This window comes from Schistocerca gregaria, chromosome 2, assembly GCF_023897955.1.
Source record: "Schistocerca gregaria isolate iqSchGreg1 chromosome 2, iqSchGreg1.2, whole genome shotgun sequence".
Lineage (NCBI taxonomy): Eukaryota > Metazoa > Arthropoda > Insecta > Orthoptera > Acrididae > Schistocerca > Schistocerca gregaria.
The window spans coordinates 1,020,226,150-1,020,251,256 of NC_064921.1; the positions used below are offsets into that span (position 1 = coordinate 1,020,226,150).

A 25,107-nucleotide genomic window follows, 5' to 3' on the forward strand; every position below is an offset into this window, starting at 1 on the left:
CAGTACCTGTACCAGCCGTCAGTCGTCTGCGGGGCTTCCTGCATTTCACTACAGTCTTCTAGAGACAGCGAACAATCTCAGATTCGGAAACGATGCAGAACGAATCGACCGTGCCCTATGAAAGAAACCATCCCAGCTATCTCCTTTAGTGATTCAGGAAAATCACGGAAAACCTAAATATGAATGGCCGGACAGGTATTTGAAGCGCCCTTCTCCCGAGTCCAGTAAGCCAACTCACAAAAAAAAAAAAAAAAAAACCACGCAGGCTTTCATACCTCTTATATGAGCAGTGAATCACTGACCACAACCGAACAACACAGAGACAGATAACTGGCCATTAATTCGATTCACTCGTGATCTGTTTCCACTCCTTGTAGGGTCAATGAGATCCGCTACTCTCATTGTTAGCGAGAGAAAATTGGCAAATGCATGAACGTTTTAAACATCGCTTGCCTTAACTGTGTGGTGGAGTGTATTTGACAATAGATTACTTGGCCCTGGTGTCTCATCGTAAGCACGAGGCACGAAGACTGCGTATAACGTCAGTTTCTATTGGCATTGGGAGAGGTTTCTATCGCAACAAGACTGGATATGTTCTTCCAGCGGGATTAATCTATTGCGGATTCTACCCATCAGAGGAAACATCGTGTAACATTCCCTGACGGATACACGGACGGAGCTAGCCGATATCATGGTCCATCAAGGTCGCAGAACCACAACCAATTAGATTCTTGTCTGTTCTGATGCGTGAAACGCGAAGTCTACAGTCAGAAAGCGAACACAAGACATCATTTCGTCGTTCGGATTACGACCAGTGGTGCACCGTAAATGTTTCAACGATCTTCTCGGGATAAGCTAGGCACAATTTTGCGGAATGAGGTGAAAATTAGACAGCAGTCAACAACAAGACTTTTGACATGAAAATATTCATTCCCTTATCTTTCGAATTGCTAATAGCTACGAGACTGATAGTGGATAAACAAAAGTTGCCGCCATGACATTTGGATCACGTCTGTACGTTTCTGTCGCCCAAAATCTATTTTGTCCATGGCGTCGTCGTACCAGAGTATGTGCGTCCACGAGATTGTAAACAGATATCCTTGTGAAACATCCTGGCAGATTAAAACTGTGTGCCGGACCGAGACTCGAACTCGGGACCTTTGCCTTTCGCCGCGAAAAGCAAAGGTCCCGTGTTTGAGTCTCGGTCTGACACACATTTTTAATCTTCCAGGAAGTTTCATATCAGCGCACACTCAGCTGTAGAGTGAAAATTTTATTCTAGAAACATCCCCCAGGCTGTGGCTAAGCCATGTCTCCGCAATATCCTTTCTTTCAGGATTGCTAGTTCTGCAATATTCGCAGGAGAGTTTCTGTAAAGTTTGTAAGGTAGGAGACGAGGTACTGGCAGAAGTAAAGCTCTGAGGACGGGGCCTGAGCCGTGCTTGGGTAGCTCAGTTGGTAGAGCACTTACCCGCGAAAGGCAAAGCTCCCGAGTTCGAGTCTCTGTCTTGCACACAGTTTTAATCTGGCAGGAAGTTTCATATCAGCGCACACTCCGCTGTAGAATGAAAATTTCATTCTAGAGATATCTTTGTATAAGGCTATAAACTGCTGCAGCGTTGAAACATATGTAGCTGGGCCATTCATTCGAGTCTCATTGTGAAAAGCTTCCCGAGTTTTACTAGTAGCCGAAGCGAGACAATAAAACTATTCTTCGGAATATAAGTGAAAATCAGTATTAAATTTAAAATCACGGAATAAATAAAGAGAGTCCACATCGATTGTAAATATGCTCGACATACAGTCAGAGGAAATGAGAGGAAAGCTCGCGTCGAAAGGAATCCAAAATGTCCAATAATTGCTGTGCGAAGCGAACGCGAGTTAAGAGAGCGTCGAAAAGGAAATGAAAGCTTTTCCACTGGCCCATCGTGCAAACAGCATCCAGTGACAGTCCATACTCGTGATTTATCTGTCACACAACTCTGTGTAATCATTGTGTTGAAGAGTCTGATACTTAAATTACTTATTAATACGAAACATTGGTTACGATTATATCCCGAAGTTTTTACAAAAAATCGACGGCACTGATTCGAGCAACTCACTCAGTTTTCTTTTATTTCATTGGAACTGTTCTAAGGTAACTTCCGTTTCTGTACATCAATATAACAACCCCCAAGAAGTGATTTATATGCTATCGGTTGTAAAAATTGAGTTTCGTTTCCGTGAATCACTTAAAGCTGTGCAACTGTTGGCCTACAACCGCTGAAAATTGGACGTTAGTACACTGCTGGCCATTACAATAGCTACACAAAGAAGAAATGCAGATGATAAACGGGTATTCATTGGACAAATATATTTTACTAGAACTGACATGTGATTACATTTTCACGCAATTTCGGTGCATAGATCCTGAGAAATCAGTACCCAGAACAACCACCTCTGGCCGTAATAACGGCATTGATACGCCTGGGCATTGAGTCAAACAGAGCTTGGATGGCGTGTACAGGTACAGCTGCCCATGCAGCTTCAACACGATACCACAGTTCATCAAGAGTAGTGACTTGCGTATTGTGACGAGCCAGTTGCTCCGCCACCATTGAGCAGACGTTTTCAGTGGTGAGGGATCTGGAAAATGTGCTCGCGAGTGCAGCAGTCGAACATTTTCTGTATCCAGAAAGACCCGTACAGGACCTGCAAAATGTGGTCATGCATTATCCTGCTGAAATGTAGGGTTTCGCAGGGAATGAAGGGTAGAGCCACGGGTCGTAACACATCTGAAATGTAACGTCCACTGTTCAAAGTGCCGTCAATGCGATCAAGAGGTGACCGAGACATGTAACTAATGGCACCCCATAGCAGCACGCCGGATGATACGCCTGTATGGCGATGACGAATACACGCTTCCAATGTGCGTTCTCCGCGATGTCGCCAAACACGGATGCAACCGTCATGCAAACTTAGGCACACTGTTCGTGGAAATGGTTGTTGTCTTGCGAACGTCCCCATCTGTTGACTCAGGGATCGAGATGTGGCTGCACTATCGGTCATAGCCATGCAGATAATATGCCTGTCATCTCGACTGTTAATGATACGAGGCCGTTGGGATCCAGCACGGCGCTCCGTATTACCCTCCTGAACCCACCGATTCCATATTCTGCTAACAGTCATTAGATCTCGACCAACGCGAGCAGCAGTGTCGCGATACGATAAACCAGTATCGCCATAGGCTACAATCCGACCTTTATCGAAGTAGAGATCGTGATGGTATGCATTTCTCTTCCTTACACCTAGCATCGTAATAACATTTCACCAGGCAACGCCGGTCAACTGCTCTTTGTGTATGAGAAATCGGCGATGTGTCCAAGCGGTTCTAGGCGCTACAGTCTGGAACCGCGCGACCGCTACGGTCGCAGTCTCGAATCCTACATCGTGGATGGATGTTTGTGATCCTTAGATTAAAAATAATGGCTCTGAGCACTATGGGACTCAACCGCTGAGGTCATAAGTCCCCTATAACTTAGAACTACTTAAACCTAACGAACCTAAGGACAACACACACATCCATGCCCGAGGCAGGATTCGAACCTGCGACCGTAGCGGTCGCGCGGTTCCAAACTGTAGCGCCAGAACCGCTCGGCCACCAGCGGCCGCCGATCCTTAGGTTAGTTGGGTTTAAGTAGTTCTAAGTTCTAGGTGACTGATGACCTCAGCAGTTAAGTCCCATAGTGCTCAGAGCCGTTTTCTGAGAAATCAGTTGGAAACTTTCCTCATGTCAGGACGTTGCAGGTGTCCCCACAGGCGCCAACTTCGTGTGAATGCTCTGAAAAGCTTATCATTTGCATATCACAGCATCTTCTTCCTGTCGGTTAAATTTCGCGTCTGTAGCACGTCATCTTCGTGGTGTAGTAACTTTAATGGAAAGTGGTGTATGTACTTCCCACGATCTCCACAAATGTATGCTACTCCTTTGCACTGTCTTTTTCTCCTGCTTTAACCCCATTTCCTCCTGATTCGCTTGCTGGGCCATCAATGATCGCTCACGGGGGCTTGGACGTTTGGTGTATTTGCCCCTGCTACACGTCAGAGACTGACTGTACAAAGGCATCAGCCAGTGTGGTAACCCTGGCACTGGTCTTCCACGTCCCAGACTGACAGCACCACCCTACAGAGGCGTCGGACGCACCTTAACGTGGTTTGTTGACAGGGATGACTCGGCTGGGCGCCGCGATGCTGCTGTTGGCAGCCCTGACGGCGGGCGTGGGCGCGGCCGGCAAGATGCGCATCCTGAACGCCTGGCGGACGCTAGACTTCGCCTTTCCGTCGGAACGCACCCGCCAGGCCATGATACGCAACGGCTCCTACGTTCCGGGGAACTCCATCCCCATTGACGTGCAGCCTTGGCAGAGCGGTAAGTCGTCTTCATCCTCGGCGTGCACAATTAATATACAGTAGAATCTCCATTAGATTACATTAGATTAGTACTTGTTCCGTAGATCATGAGTACGACACTTCGTAATGATGTGGGACGTGTCAGGTTAATAAAAGGTGTCTATACAAGATATTACATTACAAAAAGTTTTACATGACACTTTTTTTGTGGAGGTTGGGAAATTACTCACTTACTATATCCAAAAATTCATCCAATGAGTAGAAGGAGTTGCCATTAAGAAATTCTTTTAATTTTCTTTTAAATGCTATATGGGTATCTGTCTGACTTTTGATGTTATTAGGTAAGTGGCCAAAGACTTTCGTGCAAGCATAATTTACCCCCTTCTGAGCCAAAGCTAGATTTAACCTTGAGCAGTGAAGATCATCCTTTTTCTTAGTGTTGTAGCCATGTACACTGCTATTACTTTTGAATTCGTTCGGATTGTTAATAACAAATTTTGTAAGTGAATATATATATACACTCCTGGAAATGGAAAAAAGAACACATTGACACCGGTGTGTCAGACCCACCATACTTGCTCCGGACACTGCAAGAGGGCTGTACAAGCAATGACCACACGCACGGCACAGCGGACACACCAGGAACCGCGGTGTTGGCCGTCGAATGGCGCTAGCTGCGCAGCATTTGTGCACCGCCGCCGTCAGTGTCAGCCAGTTTGCCGTGGCATCCGGAGCTCCATCGCAATCTTTAACACTGGTAGCATGCCGCGACAGCGTGGACGTGAACCGTATGTGCAGTTGACGGACTTTGCGCGAGGGCGTATAGTGGGCATGCGGGAGGCCGGGTGGACGTACCGCCGAATTGCTCAACACGTGGGGCGTGAGGTCTCCACAGTATATCGATGTTGTCGCCAGTGGTCGGCGGAAAGTGCAATTACCCGTCGACCTGGGACCGGACCGCAGCGACGCACGGATGCACGCCAAGACCGTAGGATCCTACGCAGTGCCGTAAGGGACCGCACCGCCATTTCCCAGCAAATTAGGGACACTGTTGCTCCTGGGGTATCGGCGAGGACCATTCGCAACCGTCTCCATGAACCTGGGATACGGTCCCGCACACCGTTAGGCCGTCTTCCCCAACATCGTGCAGCCCGCCTCCAGTGGTGTCGCGACAGGCGTGAATGGAGGGACGAATGGAGACGTGTCGTCTTCAGCGATGAGAGTCGCTTCTGCCTTGGTGCCAATGATGGTCGTATGCGTGTTTGGCGCCGTGCAGGTGAGCGCCACAATCAGGACTGCATACGACCGAGGCACATAGGGCCAACACCCGGCATCATGGTGTGGGGAGCGATGTCCTACACTGGCCGTACACCTCTGGTGATCGTCGAGGGGACGCTGAATAGTGCACGGTACATCCAAACCGTCATCGAACCCATCGTTCTATCATTCCTAGACCGGCAAGGGAACTTGCTGTTCCAACAGGACAATGCACGTCCGCATGTGTCCCGTGCCACCCAACGTGCTCTAGAAGGTGTAAGTCAACTACCCTGGCCAGCAAGATCTCCGAATCTGTCCCCCATTGAGCATGTTTGGGACTGGATGAAGCGTCGTCTCACGCGGTCTGCACGTCCAGCACGAACGCTGGTCCAGCTGAGGCGCCAGGTGGAAATGGCATGGCAAGCCGTTCCACAGGACTACATCCAGCATCTCTACGATCGTCTCCATGGGAGAATAGCAGCCTGCATTGCTGCGAAAGGTGGATATACACTGTACTAGTGGCGACATTGTGCATGCTCTGTTGCCTGTGTCTATGTGCCTGTGGTTCTGTCAGTGTGATCATGTGATGTATCTGACCGCTGGAATGTTTCAATAAAGTTTCCCCTTCGTGGGACAATGAATTCACGGTGTTCTTATTTCAATTTCCAGGAGTGTATATTGTGAGGCTACAGTGAGGATTTCTAGCTCTTTACATAAGTGTCTGCAGGATGATCTTGGATGAGCTCCAGCAATTATTCTGAATACACGGTTTTTTGCAATGAACATTCTTTTACTCAATGATAAGTTACCCTAGAATATGATGCCATACGAAAGGAGAGATGAAAATAGGCGTGCTAAGCTAATTTACTCAGATGTGTATCGCCAAAATTTGCAATGACCCAAACAGCATAAGTAGCTGAACTCAAACGTTTCAGCAGATCCTCAGTGTGTTTTTTCCAGTTCAACGCCTCATCAGTGCATACACCTAGAAATTTTGAATATTCTACCTTAGCTACCAATTTCTTATCGAAATCTATATTTATTAATGGGGTCATTCCATTAACTGTGTGGTATTGCATATACCATGTTTTGTCAAAGTTTAACGAGAGCCCATTTGCAGAGAACCACTTAATGATCGTTTACAATGTCACCAGTTAGTTCTTGTCTGTCGAGTGTGATAGCTATACTTGTATCATGGGAAAAAATTACCAGCTTCGCATCTTCGTGAATGGCAAGTCATTAATATATATTAAAAACAGCAGAGGACCCAAGACTAAACCTTGCGGCACCCCATTCTTGATTGTTCCCCAGTTTCAGAAAACACCAGTTTTTAGCATATTATGTCAACTGTTTATTTCATCTTTCTGCACTCTTCCAGTTAGGTGTGATTCAAACCATTTAAGCTCTGTCCCATTCACACCACAGTACTTGAGCTTATGCATCGTGACGCCTCTCATCATTGGTTTGGCTTCAAGTCTGTCACGACGTTTCCTCTGACATTTTCAACACAGGGCACCGAACTACAGCATCTGCGGTGCACACTTCCCAGTTTTTCACATTTTGCACCCAAACAAGAGGAAGATCATACGCTTATCAAGCGATCTACCATCGATGTAGATTATCGTGCGATAAAATACGTCAAACTTGTTGAGTGACAGTGGGTCACATTTCGAACATCCCTTTCACCATTCACGGTGGAGAATGAAACGTTTTAAAAACAATTATGCAAGTCAAAATTAAATTTTTAATATAACACATTTTAAACTGGATTAAAAAGATTTCTCCTATTTCCATCCGGATTCCTAGCTACTTAGAGATAGTCTGATAATTTGTGCTTGTGAATTTTTAATAGCTATAGCAATACTTGTAAAATTTATAATGAAAAACGTGAAGCTCGAGCAATACATGACAGTTGCATGAATACATAATTTCCTATCATCTGTTGCATGCACCCCACGTTTTTCGTAATACATCTTATAGATACTGACGTAGCTATTATGAATCCAGCAGCACAAATTTTAAAGACTATCTGTATGGGATTAGAAATCTGTATGGGGCTAGCACAAATTATTTTCTGAATTTTACTTCTGTGCACGTGAAATATTTCAATGGATTTTAAATATTTTGGTCATATTATAACCGTTTACTGTACAATATACATATACACTATGTGATCAAAAGTATCCGGACATCGCTGCGGTCGCAGGTTCGAATTCTGCCTCGGGCATGGATGTGTGTGATGTCCTTAGCTTAGTTAGGTTTAAATAGTTCTATGTTCTAGGGGACTGATGACCCCTGAAGTTAAGTCCCATAGTGCTCAGAGCCATTTGAACCATTTTTTTATCCGTACATCTCCAAAAACGTACGTTTAGGTGTAATGTGCTGCCACCTACTACCAGATACTCCATATCAGCGATCTCAGTAGTCACTAGACATCGTGAGAGAGCAGAATAGGGCGCTCCGCGGAACTCACTGACTTCGAACGTGATCAAGTGATTGGGTCTCACTTTTGTCATACGTCTAGACGCGAAATTTCCACACTCCTAAACATCCCTAGATCCAATGTTTCAGATGTGATAGTAAAGTGGAAACATGAAGGGACACGTACAGCACAAAAGTGTACACGCCGACCTCGTCTGTTGACTGACAGAGACCGCCGACAGTTGAAGAGGATCGTAATATGTAACAGGCATACATCTATCCAGACCATCACACAGAGAATTTGAACTGCAAGTACTATGACAGTTGGCGAGAAAACTTGGCTTTCATTGTCGAGCGGCTGCTGATAAGCCACACATCAGGCTGGTAAATGCCAAACGACGCCTAGCTTGGTGTGAGGACCGTAAAACATTGGACGATCGAGCACTTGTTTATAATGCACGGCCTGTGGCGGAGTGGTTATACTACAATAACATCCCTGTAATGAACTGGTACGGAGAGAGTCCTGACCTGAATCCTACGGAATACCATTGGGATATTTTAGAACGCCGACTGTGTGCCAGGCCTCGCCGTCTCACATCGATACCTCTCTTCACTGCAGCACTCCGTGAAGAACGGGACCCCCATTCCCCAAGAAAGCTTTCAACAACTGGCTGATTGTATGCCTGCGAGAGTGGAAGCTGTCATCAAGGCTAAGGGTGGGCCAACAGCATATTAAATTCCAGCAATACCGTTACAGGGCGCCTCGAACTAGTAAGTCATTTTCAGTTAGGTATCGGATACTTTTGATCACATAGTGTAGATACTGGCTTTTTGACCATGGCTTCACCTGCGTACTCATATGTCATATATAGGGTGGCCCACTAACCGTGACCGGGCCAAATATCTCACGAAATAAGCATCAAACGAAAAAACTACAAAGAACGAAACTTGCCTAACTTGAAGAGGGAAACTAGATGGCGCTATGGTTGGCCCGCTATATGGCGCTGCCATAGGTCAAACGGATATCAACTGCGTTTTTTTAAATAGGAACCCCCGTTTTTTATTACATAATCGTGTAGTACGTAAAGAAATATGAATGTTTTAGTTGGACCACTTTTTTCGCTTTGTGATAGATGGTGCTGTAATAGTCACAAACATATGGCTCACAATTTTAGACGAACAGTTGTTAACAGGTAGGTTTTTTAGATTAAAATACAGAACGTAGGTACGTTTGAACATTTTATTTCGGTTGTTCCAATGTAATACATGTACCTTTGTGAACTTACCGTTTCTGAGAACGCATGCTGTTACAGCGTTTACCTGTAAATATCACATTAATTCGATAAATGCTCAAAATGATGTCCGTCAACCTCAATCCATTTGACAATACGTGTAACAACATTCCGCTCAAGAGCGAGTAGTTCGCCTTCCGTAATGTTCGCACATGCATTGACAATGCACTGGCGCGTGTTGTCAGGCGTTGTCGGTGGATCAAGATAGCAAATATCCTTCAACTTTCCTCATAAAGAAGTCCGGGGACGTCAGATCCGGTGAATATTCGGGCCACGGTATGGTGCTTCGACGACCAATCCACCTGTCATGAAATATGCTATTCAATACCGCTTCACCCGTTCGCAAGCTATGTGCCAGACATCCATCACGTTGGAAGTACATCGCCATTCTCTCATGCAGTGAAACATCTTGTAGTAACATCGGTAGAACGTTACGTAGGGAAACAGCACACACTGCACCATTTAGATTGCCATCGATAAAATAGGGGCCAATTATCCTTCCTCCCATAATGCCGCACCATATATTAACCCGCCAAGGTCGCTGATGTTACATTTGTCGCCGCCATCATGGATTTCCGTTGTCTAATAGTGCATATTATGCCGGTTTACGTTACTGCTGATGGTTAATGACGTTTCGTCGCTAAATAGAACGCGTGCAAAACATCTGTCATCGTCCCGTAATTTCTGTTGTTCCCAGTAACAGAACTGTACACGACGTTCAAACTCGTCATCATGCAATTCCTAGTGCGTAGAAATATGGTATGGGCGCAATCGATGTTGATGTAGCATTCTCAACACCGACGTTTTTGAGATTCCCGATTCTCGCGCAATTTGTCTGCTACTGATGTGCGGATTAGCCTCGACAGCAGCTAAAACACCTATTTGGGCATCATCATTTGTTGCAGGTCGTGGTTGACGTTTCACATGTGGCTGAACACTTCTTGTTTTCTTAAATAACGTAACTATCCGGCGAACGGTCCGGACAGTTGGATAATGTCGTCCAGGATACCGAGCAGCATACATAGCACACGCCCGTTGGGCATTTTGATCACAATGGCCATACACCAACACGACATCGATCTTTTCCGCAATTGGTAAACGGGTAATGAATCACGAAGCAAATACCGTCCGCACTGGTGGAATGTTGCGTGATACCACGTACTTATACGTTTGTGACTATTACAGCGCCATCTATAACAAAGCGAAAAAGTGGTCCAACTAAAACATTAATATTTCTTTACGTACTACACGAATATGTAACAAAAAATGAGCGTTCCTACTTAAAAAACGCAGTTGATATGTGATTGACCTATGGCATCGCCATCTAGCGGGCCAACCATAGCGTCGTCTGGTTTCCCCCTTCAAGCTAGGCGAGTTTCGTACTTTGTAGTTTTTTCGTTTGACGCTTATTTCGTGAGATATTTGGCCCCATCACGATCAATGAACCTCCTTGTATGTTGCACGTCTTCCTCCCCGCCCTCTCTCAGATCCTGCAGGGCAGCCGATATGTCAGACATTACCAACCTTCCTCACAACTAACCACGCGCCTTCCCGAACAGACGAACAAGAAAGCGAGTTAATACTACATTGTCGTCCAGTTCTGAGCTATGTTTCAAATTTCAAGTTTCTGTCAGGAAGTTAGTTTAAAATTATTTGCAAATTTCGTGTCAAACAAGCAGACAGACAAGAGAGCAACTCAATGTTTTTGTTGTTGTTGTTACAGTGGTCTTTAGTCCTGAGACTGTTTTGTTGCAGCTCTCCATGCTACTCTATCCTGTGCAAGCTTCTTCACCGCCAGGTACTAACTGCAACCTACATCATTCTGAATCTGCTTAGTGTATTCATCTCTTGGTCTCCCTCTACGATTTTTACCCTCCATGCTGCCCTCCAATGCTAAATTTGTGATCCCATGATGCCTCAGAAAATGTCCTACCAACCGGTCCCTCCATCTTGTCAAGTTGTGCCACAAACTCCTCTTCTCCCCAATTCTATTCAATACCTCTTCATTAGTTTTGTGAACCACCCATCTAATTTCAGCATTCTTCTGTAGCACAACATTTCGAAAGCTTCTATTCTCTTCTTGTCCAAACTATCTATCGTCCATGTTTCACTTACATACATGGCTACACACCATACGAATATTTTCAGAAACGACTTCCTGACACGTACGTCTAACTTGATGTTAACAAATTTCTCTTCTTCAGAAACGCTTTCCTTGCCATTGAAAGTCTACATTTTATATCCTCTCTACTTCGACCATCATCAGTTATTTTGCTCCCAAAATAGCAAAACTCCTTTTCTACTTTAAGTGTTTCATTTCCTAATCTAATTCTCTTAGCACCACCCGACTTAATTGGACTACATTCCATTATTCTCGTTTTGGTTTTGTTGATATTCATCTTATATCCTCGTTTCAAGACACTGTCCATTCCGTTCAACTGCTCTTCCAAGTCATTTGCTGTCTCTGACAGAAATACAATGTCATCGGCGAACCTCAAAGTTTTTTATCTTGTCCATGGATTTTAATACCTACTCAGAACTTTTCTTTTGTTTCCTTCACTGCTTGCTCAATATACAGATTGAATAGCATCGAGGAGAGGCTACAACCCTGTCTCACTCCCTTCCCAACCACTGCTTACCTTTTGGGCCCCTCGACTCTTGTAACTGCCATCTGGTTTCTGTACAAATTGTAGATAGCCTTTCGCTCCCTGTATTTTACCCCTGCCACCATTAGAATCTGAAAGAGAGTATTCCAGTCAACATTGTCAAAAGCTTTCTCTTAGTCTACAAATGCTAGAAACGTAGGTTTGCCTTTCCTTAACCTTTCTTCTAAGATAAATCGTAAGGTCAGAAATGCCTCACGTGTTCCAACATTTCTACGGAATCCAAACTGATCTACCCCAAGGTCGGCATCTACCAGTTTTCCCATTCGTCTGTAAAGAATTCGGGTTAGAATTTTGCAGCTGTGACTTATTAAACTGATTGTTCGGTAATTTTCACATCTGTCAACACCTGCTTTCTTTGGGATTGGAATTATTATATTATTCTTGAAGTCTGTGGGTATTTCACCTGTCTCATACATCTTGCTCACCAGATGCTAGAGTTTTGTCAGGACTGGCTCTCCCAAGGCCGTCAGTAGTTCTAACGTAATGTTGTCTACTCCAGGGCCTTGTTTCGACTCAGGTCTTTCAGTGCTCTGTCAAACTCTTCACGCAGTATCGTATCTCCCATTTCATCTTCATCTACATCCTCTTCTATTTCCATAATACAAGTACATCGCCCTTGTATAGACCCTGTATATATTCCTTCCACCTTTCTGCTTTCCCTTCTTTGCTTAGAACTGGGTTTCCATCTGAGCTCTTGATATTCATACAAGTGGTTCTCTTTTCTCCAAATGTCTCCTCAATTTTCCTGTAGGCTGTATCTAACTTACCCTAGTGAGATAAGCCTCAACATTCTTACATCTGCCCTCTAGCCATCCCTGCTTAGCCATTTTGCACTTCCTGTCGATCTCATTTTTGAGACATTTGTTTTCCTTTTTGCCTGATTCATTTACTGCATTTTTATATTTTGTCCTTTAATCAATTCAATTCAATATTTATTCTGTTACCCAACGATTTCTAATTGCTCTCGTCTTTTTACCTACTTGATCCTCTGCTGCCTTCACTACTTCATCCCTCAGAGCTACCCGTTCTTCTTCTGCTGTATTTCTTTCCCCCATTCCTGTCAATTGTTCCCTTATGCTCTCCCTGCAACTGTGTACAACCTCTGGTTTAGTCAGTTTTCATCTACAGTTTATAACCAATAGATTGTGGTCGGAGTCCGCATCTGCCCCTGGAAATATCTTGCAATTTAAAACCTGCTTCCTAAATCTCTGTCTTACCATTATATAATCTATCTCATACCTTCTGGTATTTCGAGGATTCTTCCAGGTATACTACTCAATAAGAGTGTGTTAAGACAAACAGGGGCGCGGGAGGTGAGGTACGTGGGGAGGGCTGGACAGCAGGGTGACACTCGGGTTCCCGCGTGCTGCAGAGCGCGGCCTGTGGAGCCTGCTGGTGACGGTCCCGAGGTTCAAGAAGGGCGTGCCCGCCACGCTGGCCGTCGTACCGCCCAAGGGAGACAGCGGGAGGTGAGGTACGTGGGGAGGGCTGGACAGCAGGGTGACACTCGGGTTCCCGCGTGCTGCAGAGCGCGGCCTGTGGAGCCTGCTGGTGACGGTCCCGAGGTTCAAGAAGGGCGTGCCCGCCACGCTGGCCGTGGTACCGCCCAAGGGAGACACCGGGAGGTGAGGTACGTGGGGAGGGCTGGACAGCAGGGTGACACTCGGGTTCCCGCGTGCTGCAGAGCGCGGCCTGTGGAGCCTGCTGGTGACGGTCCCGAGGTTCAAGAAGGGCGCGCCCGCCACGCTGGCCGTCGTACCGCCCAAGGGAGACACCGGGAGGTGAGGTACGTGGGGAGGGCTGGACAGCAGGGTGACACTCGGGTTCCCGCGTGCTGCAGAGCGCGGCCTGTGGAGCCTGCTGGTGACGGTCCCGAGGTTCAAGAAGGGCGTGCCCGCCACGCTGGCCGTGGTACCGCCCAAGGGAGACACCGGGAGGTGAGGTACGTGGGGAGGGCTGGACAGCAGGGTGACACTCGGGTTCCCGCGTGCTGCAGAGCGCGGCCTGTGGAGCCTGCTGGTGACGGTCCCGAGGTTCAAGAAGGGCGTGCCCGCCACGCTGGCCGTCGTACCGCCCAAGGGAGACACCGGGAGGTGAGGTACGTGGGGAGGGCTGGACAGCAGGGTGACACTCGGGTTCCCGCGTGCTGCAGAGCGCGGCCTGTGGAGCCTGCTGGTGACGGTCCCGAGGTTCAAGAAGGGCGTGCCCGCCACGCTGGCCGTCGTACCGCCCAAGGGAGACACCGGGAGGTGAGGTACGTGGGGAGGGCTGGACAGCAGGGTGACACTCGGGTTCCCGCGTGCTGCAGAGCGCGGCCTGTGGAGCCTGCTGGTGACGGTCCCGAGGTTCAAGAAGGGCGTGCCCGCCACGCTGGCCGTCGTACCGCCCAAGGGAGACACCGGGAGGTGAGGTACGTGGGGAGGGCTGGACAGCAGGGTGACACTCGGGTTCCCGCGTGCTGCAGAGCGCGGCCTGTGGAGCCTGCTGGTGACGGTCCCGAGGTTCAAGAAGGGCGTGCCCGCCACGCTGGCCGTGGTACCGCCCAAGGGAGACACCGGGAGGTGAGGTACGTGGGGAGGGCTGGACAGCAGGGTGACACTCGGGTTCCCGCGTGCTGCAGAGCGCGGCCTGTGGAGCCTGCTGGTGACGGTCCCGAGGTTCAAGAAGGGCGTGCCCGCCACGCTGGCTGTCGTACCGCCCAAGGGAGACACCGGGACGCCGCTGCTGCCCTTCCCGGACTGGCGCTCCAACCTGCAGGGAAACTGCGACGGCTTCACCTCCGTCTTCAGGGTACAGGTAAGAGCAGCCTCTGCCACGTCTGCGCTGTCTCCTCGTAGCGTAGCAAGTTCGTGTGTTTGGAACTTGTCTCTCACACATCTAAAGACTTTTTTTTAATAACATTCAAAAATTTAGGTATGGTAAAAACTATTTATCAAGGGAAATTTGTCAGACTGTAACAATTGGCGTGGTATTACATTGTTGTCAGTGCTTAGTAAGGTCCTCACCAGAATTATTTTAAACGGAATTAAAGAATCCCTTGAAAAGTGACTGCGTAAAGAACAGGCCGGTTTTAGGGCACAACGCAGTTGTGTTGCTCTTATTAACACTCTTAGGATCATTTCAGAGTAAATCAAAGGATTCCAAGCAATCATGTACCTGGCATTCATTGATTTTCAAAAGGCCTTCGATTCCGTGAAACATAAAGTGCTCTGGTAGGTTTTCCGGAAGTATGGCATACCACATAAGATCTTAAACATCATAAAATATCTATATGATGGCTACAAATGTTGCGTACTCCACAAGGGAAATATGACAGAGCACATAAGAGTAACAACTGGAGTCCGTCAGGGTTGCATTTTGTCACCAACACTTTTTCTACTCGTTCTAGACTCTGTTATGAGAAGAGTCACAGCAGGCAGCAGACGAGGAATCCAGTGGGGGATCCACGAACGTCTGCAGGATTTGGATTTTGGAGACGACATAGTTTTACTAGCTCCAAGGCTGATCTAATAACTGCCTTGTAGCAATCTCACTATAGTCAGATAAATTCAGAGATTCGACCGCTGTACTGGAAACATATAATGCCTGCATTCTCATCTTGATCCCCTCAACTAATTGCTTAACACGTTCTCGGCAATATCAGAAAAGTAAAATATCCCGAGATATGAGATTAAAAATATGGTCAGAAAGACATACAAGAAGCAAGCAAGGCAGGCTCCACTGAGACAATGCTGCTTATTGTAGTGTATGTCGCCATTCAGCATCAGTAACAATGGTCCCGTAACGAAATACAGAGCTTTCATCGAGTAACAAACCTAGCTTTGGCCAAATCTTTGCATACTTGATTGGAAGTCACAGCCACCGATCAGCTTTCGCTACAGCCGCACAACGCGGTGCTCCTCCTAAACGAAGAAGGCCCCCTACCACTCTACCAAATCGATAACTATGCAAGCAACTCTCTCTAAGCTGTCTTCTTCCCTCAACGAAGGCCTGCGACCTACTCCCACGTTTAACCACTTCATAAGAATATTAAAAAACTAAAAGCCCGCCTCGATTGTGAAAAAAGCACCTATTGTTAAGAACAATAAAACCCACAAGTGCCTAAGAAGACCTTTGTCAATGATTAAAAGAACACCATAGCTGTACATTTATAAACGAAAAAGAAAAGGAAACACAAACAGTACATATGTACAAAGTCAAAACTACTACTTAACTTTATGGCGGTTCATTAAGTTAAGTAGTGGTTTTGACTTTGCACATATGTGCTGTTTGTGTTTCCTTTACTTTTCGTTTATAAATGCATAGTTATAGTTTCCTTTTAACCATTTACAAAGGTCTTCTTAGCCACTTGTGTGTTTCATTGTTGTTCTGAAGAAGGTGTAGTTATCTACGCCGAATCCTGGGTTAACACTTAACACTAGGTGCTTTTATCCGCAATCGAGGCGGGTTTTTAGTTTTTTTTTATATATTAACCAACGATTGCTGACGCGCTGCGATGTTGAAAGTTCTTACTTTCATAAAAATACTCTGCAAATTATCAAATGTGTTTGGCCTGTGCTGTCGTTGCAGAATGCATGATTTGTTCCTCGCCCACGGACATTCTTGCTCGTTCAACCCTTTCAGCACCTAACAGTTTCTCACTCGTGACTGTTTCGCAAACGAGCGTTTAGAAAAGTCTCCATGATTCGTCGGGAAACACAGCCAAAAACTCAGTGAGTATATCCCAAATGGTCTGGGAAGAATACCATACCCCATTCATGCTTCTGGCGAAAGGAGTGCCCCAGTTCACGAGAAATTTCAAATGCCTTCCGAAAATCTAGCTGATCCCTTCTCAGCACCTACGGTGGTCTGACACTTTGCAATTAAAGAACGTAAAATTAATCTGCAAATTTAAAAATAGATCGAAAAACTACTTCTGCGGCAACGTATCCCCATCGGCATGGAAAATATACATTAAATTATAGTTCACATCTAAGCCCTCTTACATTTCTACATGACACGATTTGGGCAGCTGGTGTTTCTATGTCGTTTCTAAATGATTCCAGCAACTTATCTTTTAGCCACAAGACGTCGAGCGTGCCACGTTTCAGAGAAAAATCAGTGATGTCACTAGAATACTGCTTTGGGTGAAAAGTCGGCTGGTAAATGTAATAAGACTCACCTAAAAATGTCCTCGGCCCTACTTATTACAGCACATTGTTCCTCATCGCACTCCCAGTCAAATGCTTCTCAGTACCCTGTGAGAGGAACATAAAAATTTCGTGACAGGTCTTTAACGAATCACCGATCAATATTGATTATAAACATCTTAATGGAGATCAAATACATCATTACCGGGTTAGAATCTGTAGATGCTGGAACAGTGACCTACAAGAAATTCATAAGCTGATACTGGAAATCGTTCTGGTAATCCCCTTGTGGGGATCTTCTGATAATTCGTAATAGCCACTCCAGAATAATCCCAAACGATGTAACACAACCAAAGTAAGAAAAAATAAAAGAATTTTGTGTTTCAATGTCAATGGCAGAGGGGAATATTTTGAAGGTGGCAATGTTTCCATTTGGCTTTCTACTACGCCGATATTTTTCCTCCACAGGTGCTGTGTTGTGGACGCTAAGTACCCCTCTCCGCCATTCTTACCTGTCCCGGAAGAATGTGCCTCGACACCCTCTGTATAAATAAAAATTTCTCCGGTTTTACCATCTTAGTTAAAAATACGTGTGTGTGTTGAAATTAGTAATACTTCTCTCGTACTGACTGACTAAACAGACAGCAAATTTAGGATGCGCATCGTGTAATTTACTCTGTGATAGCGCTTACCCACAGGTACTGAAATGATTTTACAACCGTTTGTAATATTCATTGCAATATTTTATGAGTGCATCTAATGTTACAAAAGGAGTAGTGATTGTCTATACCCTCTTGTGTGACATTTGTCAATGATATGTCTTAAAGCACTCAGTTCAAGCCTTTCTTTATTTCTTGGCTGAAGATATTTTTCCCGCAACAGACAGTACTTCCACGGGATACGCCTCATTTCATGCACAATCAGCAAATTTCGTCCCGCCCTTTAGTTCTCCCTGTGCAATCCGGTGGAAAAGAAGGGCAACAGAAGCAATGGATAGCATTAAAAGTCCAGGAAGCGACTGTCGCACCTCCAAACAAGAACCGTTACCCAAAAGTGTAACAGTTACTTTGTCGGACACAGCTCATTACAACGGTGAAGTCACTTATGACAGTGCCACTAAAGCAGAGTTATTAAACATGGTTTTCCGAATCTCCTTCACCAAAGAAGACGAAGTAAATATTCCTGAATTCCATCAAGAACAACTGCCAACATGAGAAACATAGAAGCAGATGTGCTCGGGGTAGCAAAGCAGCTTAAATAACTTAATAAAGGTAAGGTCTCCGGTCCAGATTGTGTACCAGTCAGATTCCTTTCAGACTATGCTAATACAATAGCTCCGTATTTAGCAATCATATACAACTGCTTGCTCACAGAAAGATCCGTACCTAAAGACTGGAAAATTGCTCAAGTCACACCAATACCCAAAAAGGGAAATAGGAGTAATCCACTGAATTACAGGTCCCTGTGACTAACGTCGATTTGCAGTAGGATTTTGGAACATATACTTGGTTAGAGCATTATGAATTACCTCGAAAAAAAAAAACGATTTATTGATACAGAGTGAGCACGGATTCAGAAAATACCGTTCTTGTGAAACACAACAAGCTGTTTATACTCATGAAGTAATAGGTGCTATCGATAGGGGGTGTCCAATTGATTCTATGTTTTTAGATTTCCAGAAGGCTTTCGACACCGTTCCTCACAAGCGTCTTTTAACCAAACTGCGTGCCTATGCAATAGCGCCTCAGTTGTGCGACTGGATTCGTGATTTCCTGTCAGAAAGGTCACAGTTCGTTGTATTAGAAGAAAGTCATCGAGTAAAACATAAGTAATATCTGGCGTTCCGTAAGGAAGTGTTGTAGGCCCTCTATTCTTCCTTAACTATTTTAACGACATAGGAGACAATCTGAGTAGCCGTCTTAGATTGTTTGCATATGATGCTGTCATTTACCGTCTTGTAAGGTTATCAGATGACCAAAACGAATTGAAAAATGATTTAGGTAAGATATCTGAATGGTGCGAAAAGTGGCAATTGACCCTGAATAAAAAAAAGTGTGAAGTTATTCACTTGAATACTAAAAGAAATCCGCTAAATTAATCTGAAGGCTGTAAATTCAAGTAAATTCTTAGGGATTACAATTATAAATAACCTAAGTTGGAACGATCACGTAGGTAATGTTATGGGTAGAGCAAACCAAAGACTGCGATCCATTGGCAGAACGTGCAACAGGTCTACTAAAGAGACTGCTTACACCACGCTTGTCCGCCCTATTCTGGAGTATTGCTGTGCGCTGTGGGATCCGCATCAGGTGGGACTGACGGATGACATCGAAAAAGTACAAAGATGGGCAGCTCGTTTTGTATTATCGCGAAGTAGGGGGGATAGTGCCTCAGGCAAGATACGTGAATTGGAGTGGCAATCATTGAAACAAAGGCTTTTCTCTATGCGACGGGATCTTCTCATGGAATTTCAATCACCAGTTTTCTCCTCCGATTGCGAAAGAATTCTATTGGCGCCCACCTACAAAGGAAGAAATGATCATCACGATAAAATACGAGAAATCAGGGCTCGCACAGAAAAATTTAAGTGCTCTTTTTCCCCGCGTGCCGTTCGAGAGTGGAACGGTAGAGAGACGGCTTGAAGGTGGTTCATTAAACCCTCTGGCAGGCACTTCATTGTGAATAGCAGAGTAGTCACGTAGATGTAGATCATCCTCATAGCAGTGTGGAATATACTAACATGATAATCGGTTAATAAACAGTATCAAGAGACTGTATAATTGAAATTATATTGAACTTGATGGTCACCATTACACAGAGGGAAATATTTTAATGATTTACAGTGTAAAACAAGTGTGCTCTTTATCGCCTACTCTTCTTAATATTCATATAGACCACACCATCCATGGGAAAGTCAAGTATTTAGCAAAATTGTAAGTGAAGATCAGATTTTGGAACAAATTCAGCACTTCAGTTACCTAGGGAGCTATATTACTTTTAACGAAGATAAGGATGTAGATATTAAATTACAGAAATATGTTTCACTATAAAACAGAACATTAAAATACAGAGAGATACAAAAACGAAATTGTATAAGGTGATGGCTGCACCTGTTCTACTGTACTGGCGGCTGAAATAAAATTTTTACGATTTGTCAAAGATTGTACCTAGTTGGACAGGATTGCTGATCAAACATTAGACAAGAACTGAATATTTTTGCAGTAAATGACAAACTAAAACAACGTAAAGAAAACGGGAAGGAATATCTTGAACGAAAGCCAAAAACGGCTTTAAAATACAGGTAAAAAAGAAGCAGTGACATAGGACGGCCAGTTAATAGGTAAAACCGAGCCCTGAACTGGTGATTAGACTCTTCTGTGATAGGCAGAAGAGAAAGTAGAAGAAGGAAATATCTACCACATTTTTTTATGTAATGACAGTCGCCCTGAAGATGTGCAAATCAAAACGCCGCCCTTAACCCGACTACAGCTTCATCCTGTTTGACTGTAAGCAAACACTCAAAGAATCAGGCTCCAATTAGTCAATTGCGCATGAAACAAAGTACCTCAATAAGAAGTACAGCACGATTCACGAAAACTGACTTCGTACAAGAAACTATAGATGGCTTAGACTCAAGGATTAAAAAAAAAACCTATGATTTATTTTTGTTTCGACTTTTTAAAGTGTTTTCTTCAGAACCAGTCTCAGAACGACACCTTGTACGTTTAGTCCACTACGCACTCTCGTATTCATAAGGGCAAATCTCATCAGTTACGAGTTTAACTGTGGTGTAACTATGGCTGGATATGCAGTTAGTATAAGCTGCGGCGAAACGACCTTGCCGAGTGCGTGCGCTACGTGAAGGAATGCGCAAATTTAGACACGTTTGCGGGCATAAGGGCCGATAGCTTTCACAAGCTCGTTGGTTGACGCCACGAAAGGTTTGAGAGGCGGTGCAAGAAGCGTCTGGTGACGTGTAATCTTCAGCAAATACATTTAAGTAAATCCACTCAGCGTTGGATTAATCTTAGATCTGGACTATCTGCCTACTGCGCTATTTTTATGGCTATTCGACGGAATCGGGGAGATCAGGCGAGGAAAGCTGTCGTCATAGACCGCTGTGCAGGTGTATAAAGCGTTCATAACAGCTAAACCAGAAGGAATGTATCCTGTATGGTCACCGTGTTATAGCACATCACAGAATGAAACGTGTAGAGGGCATAACGCAGAGTTATGGGATGTACTACAAAGTAATAGGCGTGTAAGAAAGTGGGAACGTCTCCCTATCTATTTCGCTAACTACTGTTACAGATGAAAAAAAAGCTATTTATATAGCATTAACATTCACATAGCTAGATGTTTATGCTCACAATATGGGAGTATTCATTTTTACAACCAGCCAGTTGCGATAGACATTGTACTCTAACGTTGAACTGTTTGGTTCAGGATTGATTCAGCTAGATTACAACACAATGCTTATAAAAAGCATCGGAAGTATGCTTTAAGTGCTCCAGCAGCATTATATTTAGGACAATCTTCTTTTTTCTATAACTATTAATTTAAAATTTAAATCGGTTTCTTCTCGTATAACTTATGATTCAAATACAACATCAAAATCAAAATATTTGCACATTTTTGATGTGACATTCTTTCCGTCCCAAAATCTTTTTTCCACTATAATCTTGCTCCAAGCATCAAATTTACTGTACTGAATTACAGTATGAGAATTTTGACAATTTAAAATAAGAGAACTCACTTCATATTTATAAATGAAATTATTTTTTCCAGATTATTTCACAACAAAGATGCAGTTTTTCAGCATAGTTCTGAAATTTTTCATGGTACAGCCTCTTCAATGTTATCAATAGAAGGACACTATATTTCACACTAATAAGTGGGGAATGCGGAGCTGGTCGCCTAAAAAGGAGACTTAATTTCATTTGTCACCTAAGATAGGGCAACGAACATCTACATCTACATACATACTCTGCAATCCACCATATGGTGCGTGGCGGAGGGTACCTCGTACCACAACTAGCATCTTCTCTCCCTGTTCCACTCCCAAACAGAACGAGGGAAAAATTAATGCCTATATGCCTCTGTACGGGCCCTAATCTCTCTTATCTCTGTGGTCTTTCCGCGAAATATAAGTTGACGGCAGTAAAACTGTACTGCAGTCAACCTCAAATGCTGGTTCTCTAAATTTCCTGAGTAGTGATTCACGGAAAGAACGCTTCCTTTCCTCCAGAGACTCCCACCCGAGTTCCTGAAGCATTTCCGTAACACTCGCGTGATGATCAAACCTACCAGTAGCAAATTTAGCAGCGCGCCTCTGAATTGCTTCTATGTCCTCCCTCAATCCACCCTGATAGAGATCCCAAACGCTCGAGCAGTACTCAAGAATAGGTCGTATTAGTGTTTAATAAGCGGTCTCCTTTACAGATGAACCACATCTTCCCAAAATTCTACCAATGAACCAAAGACGACTATCCGCCTTCCCCACAACTGCCATTACATGCTTGTCCCACTTCATATCGCTCTGCAATGTTACGCCCAAATATTTGATCGACGTGACTGTGTAAAGCGCTACACTACTAATGGAGTATTCAAACATCACGGGATTCTTTTTCCTATTCATCTGCATTAATTTACATTTATCTATATTTAGAGTTAGCTGCCATTCTTTACACCAGTGACAAATCTTGTCCAAGTCATCTTGTATCCTCCTACAGTCACTCAACGACGACACCTGCCCGTACACCACACCATCATCAGCAAACAGCCGCACATTGTTATCCACCCTGTCCAAAAGATCATTTATGTAGATAGAAAACAACAGCGGACCTACCACACTTCCCTGGGGCACTCCAGATTATACCTTCACCTCCGATGAAGACTCACCATCGAGGACAACGTACTGGGTTCTATTACATAACCATTTCGACGTAGGCACCATTCACCATAAGTACCCTGCTTCAATCCTACCTAGCAAACATGTTTTCAAATGGCTGTAGCACGGAATGGTACGTTTCCGGACATGGTTTCCTATCCAAAATGTTATGTACTCGCTCTTCTCTACAAGTCACATAAGTTCGTACCTGGAAGTTTTGAACATCCTGCACATCTTATGTAAATTGAAGATGGACGGAGGGCAGGAAATGAAGGGGAAGGGATTATTGATGTCAGCTGCATCGGAAGTTTGTGCGGAATCCGCGGCAACTAATGAAGATGTGTGCCGTACCGTGATTCAGACTCGGGGTCTCCTGCTTACTAGGCAGCTGCGTCATCCGGACACACTGCTTACGACACTCGAGCTCACTGTCTCTGCATGCCTGTCAGCCGACACACACACTCGCCCCCAGCGCAACGTATCTGCAGTCCCTGATCGTGTCCTCCTCACTACTCTGAGGTTGGCGCAGACAGTCGACCGCACTTATGCATCCGCACTGTAACTGGAGGATTCACTGCCCACCGAGGCGCGCCCAAGTCGTGCGTGCGGTTGCGATAAACACTGTCAGGAAGATGTTTCGTTTGTAGTGCGCTCAACTGCGAGGTTATCAGCGCCTGTACAAATTCCTAACTTCTGCTCAGTCCAACCCCGCGACTTTCATGAGTGACGATGACCTTCCTGTCAGGAAGGTCGCAGTTCGTAGTAATAGACGGCAAATCTTCGAGTAAAACTGAAGTGATATTAGGTGTTCCACAGGGGAGCGTCCTGGGACCTCTGCTGTTCCTGATCTATATAAATGACCTGGGTGACAATCTGGGCAGTTCTCTTAGGTTGTTCGCAGATGATGCTGTAATTTATCGTCTACTAAGGTCATCCGAAGACCAGTATCAGTTGCAAAGCGATTTAGAAACGATTGCTGTATGGTGTGGCAGGTGGCAGTTGACGCTAAATGACGAAAAGTGTGAGGTGATCCACGTGAGTTCCAAAAGAAATCCGTTGGAATTCGATTACTCGATAAATAGTACAATTCTCAAGGCTGTCAATTCAACTAAGTACCTGGGTGTTAAAATTACTAACAACTTCAGTTGGAAAGACCACATAGATAAGATTGTCGGGAAGGCGAGCCAAAGGTTGCGTTTCATTGGCAGGACACTTGGAAGATGCAACAAGTCCACTAAAGAGACAGCTTACACTACACTCGTTCGTTCTCTGTTAGAATATTGGTGCGCGGTGTGGGATCCTTACCAGGTGGATGGCGCAGTGGTTAGCACACTGGGCTCCCATTCGGGAGGACGACGATTCAATCCCGTCTCCGGCCATCCTGATTTAGGTTTTCCGTGATTTCCCTAAATAGCTTCAGGCAAATGCCGGGATGGTTCCTTTGAAAGGGCACGGCCGATTTCCTTCCCCATCTTTCCCTCACCCGAGCTTGCGCTCCGTCTCTAATGACCTCGTTGTCGACGGGACGTTAAACACTAATCTCCTCCTCGCCGGCCGCGGTGGTCTCGCGGTTCTAGGCGCGCAGTCAGGAACCGTGCGACTGCTACGGTCGCAGGTTCGAATCCTGCCTCGGGCATGGATGTGTGTGATGTCCTTAGGTTAGTTAGGTTTAAGTAGTTCTAAGTTCTAGGGGACTAATGACCACAGCAGTTGAGTCCCATAGTGCTCAGAGCCATTTGAACCACACTAATCTCCTCCTCCTCACCAGGTGGGATTGACGGAGGACATCGACAGGGTACAAAAAAGGGCAGCTCGTTTTGTATTATCACGTAATAGGGGAGAGAATGTGGCAGATGTGATACGCGAGTTGGGATGGAAGTCATTAAAGCAAAGACGTTTTACGTCGCGGTGAGATCTATTTACGAAATTTCAGTCACCAATTTTCTCTTCCGAATGTGAAAATATTTTGTTGAGTCCAACCTACATAGGTAGGAATGATCACCAAAATAAAATAAGAGAAATCAGAGCTCGAACAGAAAGGTTTAGATGCTCGTTTTTCCCGC

At 45.0% G+C, this 25,107-nt stretch overlaps 1 protein-coding gene across 3 annotated transcripts in view; it reads left to right on the forward strand.

Moving 5' to 3' along the window:
- LOC126335514 (protein yellow-like) overlaps nt 1-25,107 on the forward strand; it is a 383,768-nt gene that overhangs the window by 275,652 nt on the left and 83,009 nt on the right. For all 3 annotated transcript variants that reach the window (XM_049998871.1, XM_049998872.1, XM_049998869.1), the window contains 2 exons: nt 4,205-4,408; nt 14,646-14,821. In XM_049998871.1, coding sequence (XP_049854828.1) covers nt 4,207-4,408; nt 14,646-14,821 — 378 coding nt within the window. In that variant the 5' untranslated portion in view covers nt 4,205-4,206. The remainder of the gene's footprint in view (nt 1-4,204; nt 4,409-14,645; nt 14,822-25,107) is intronic.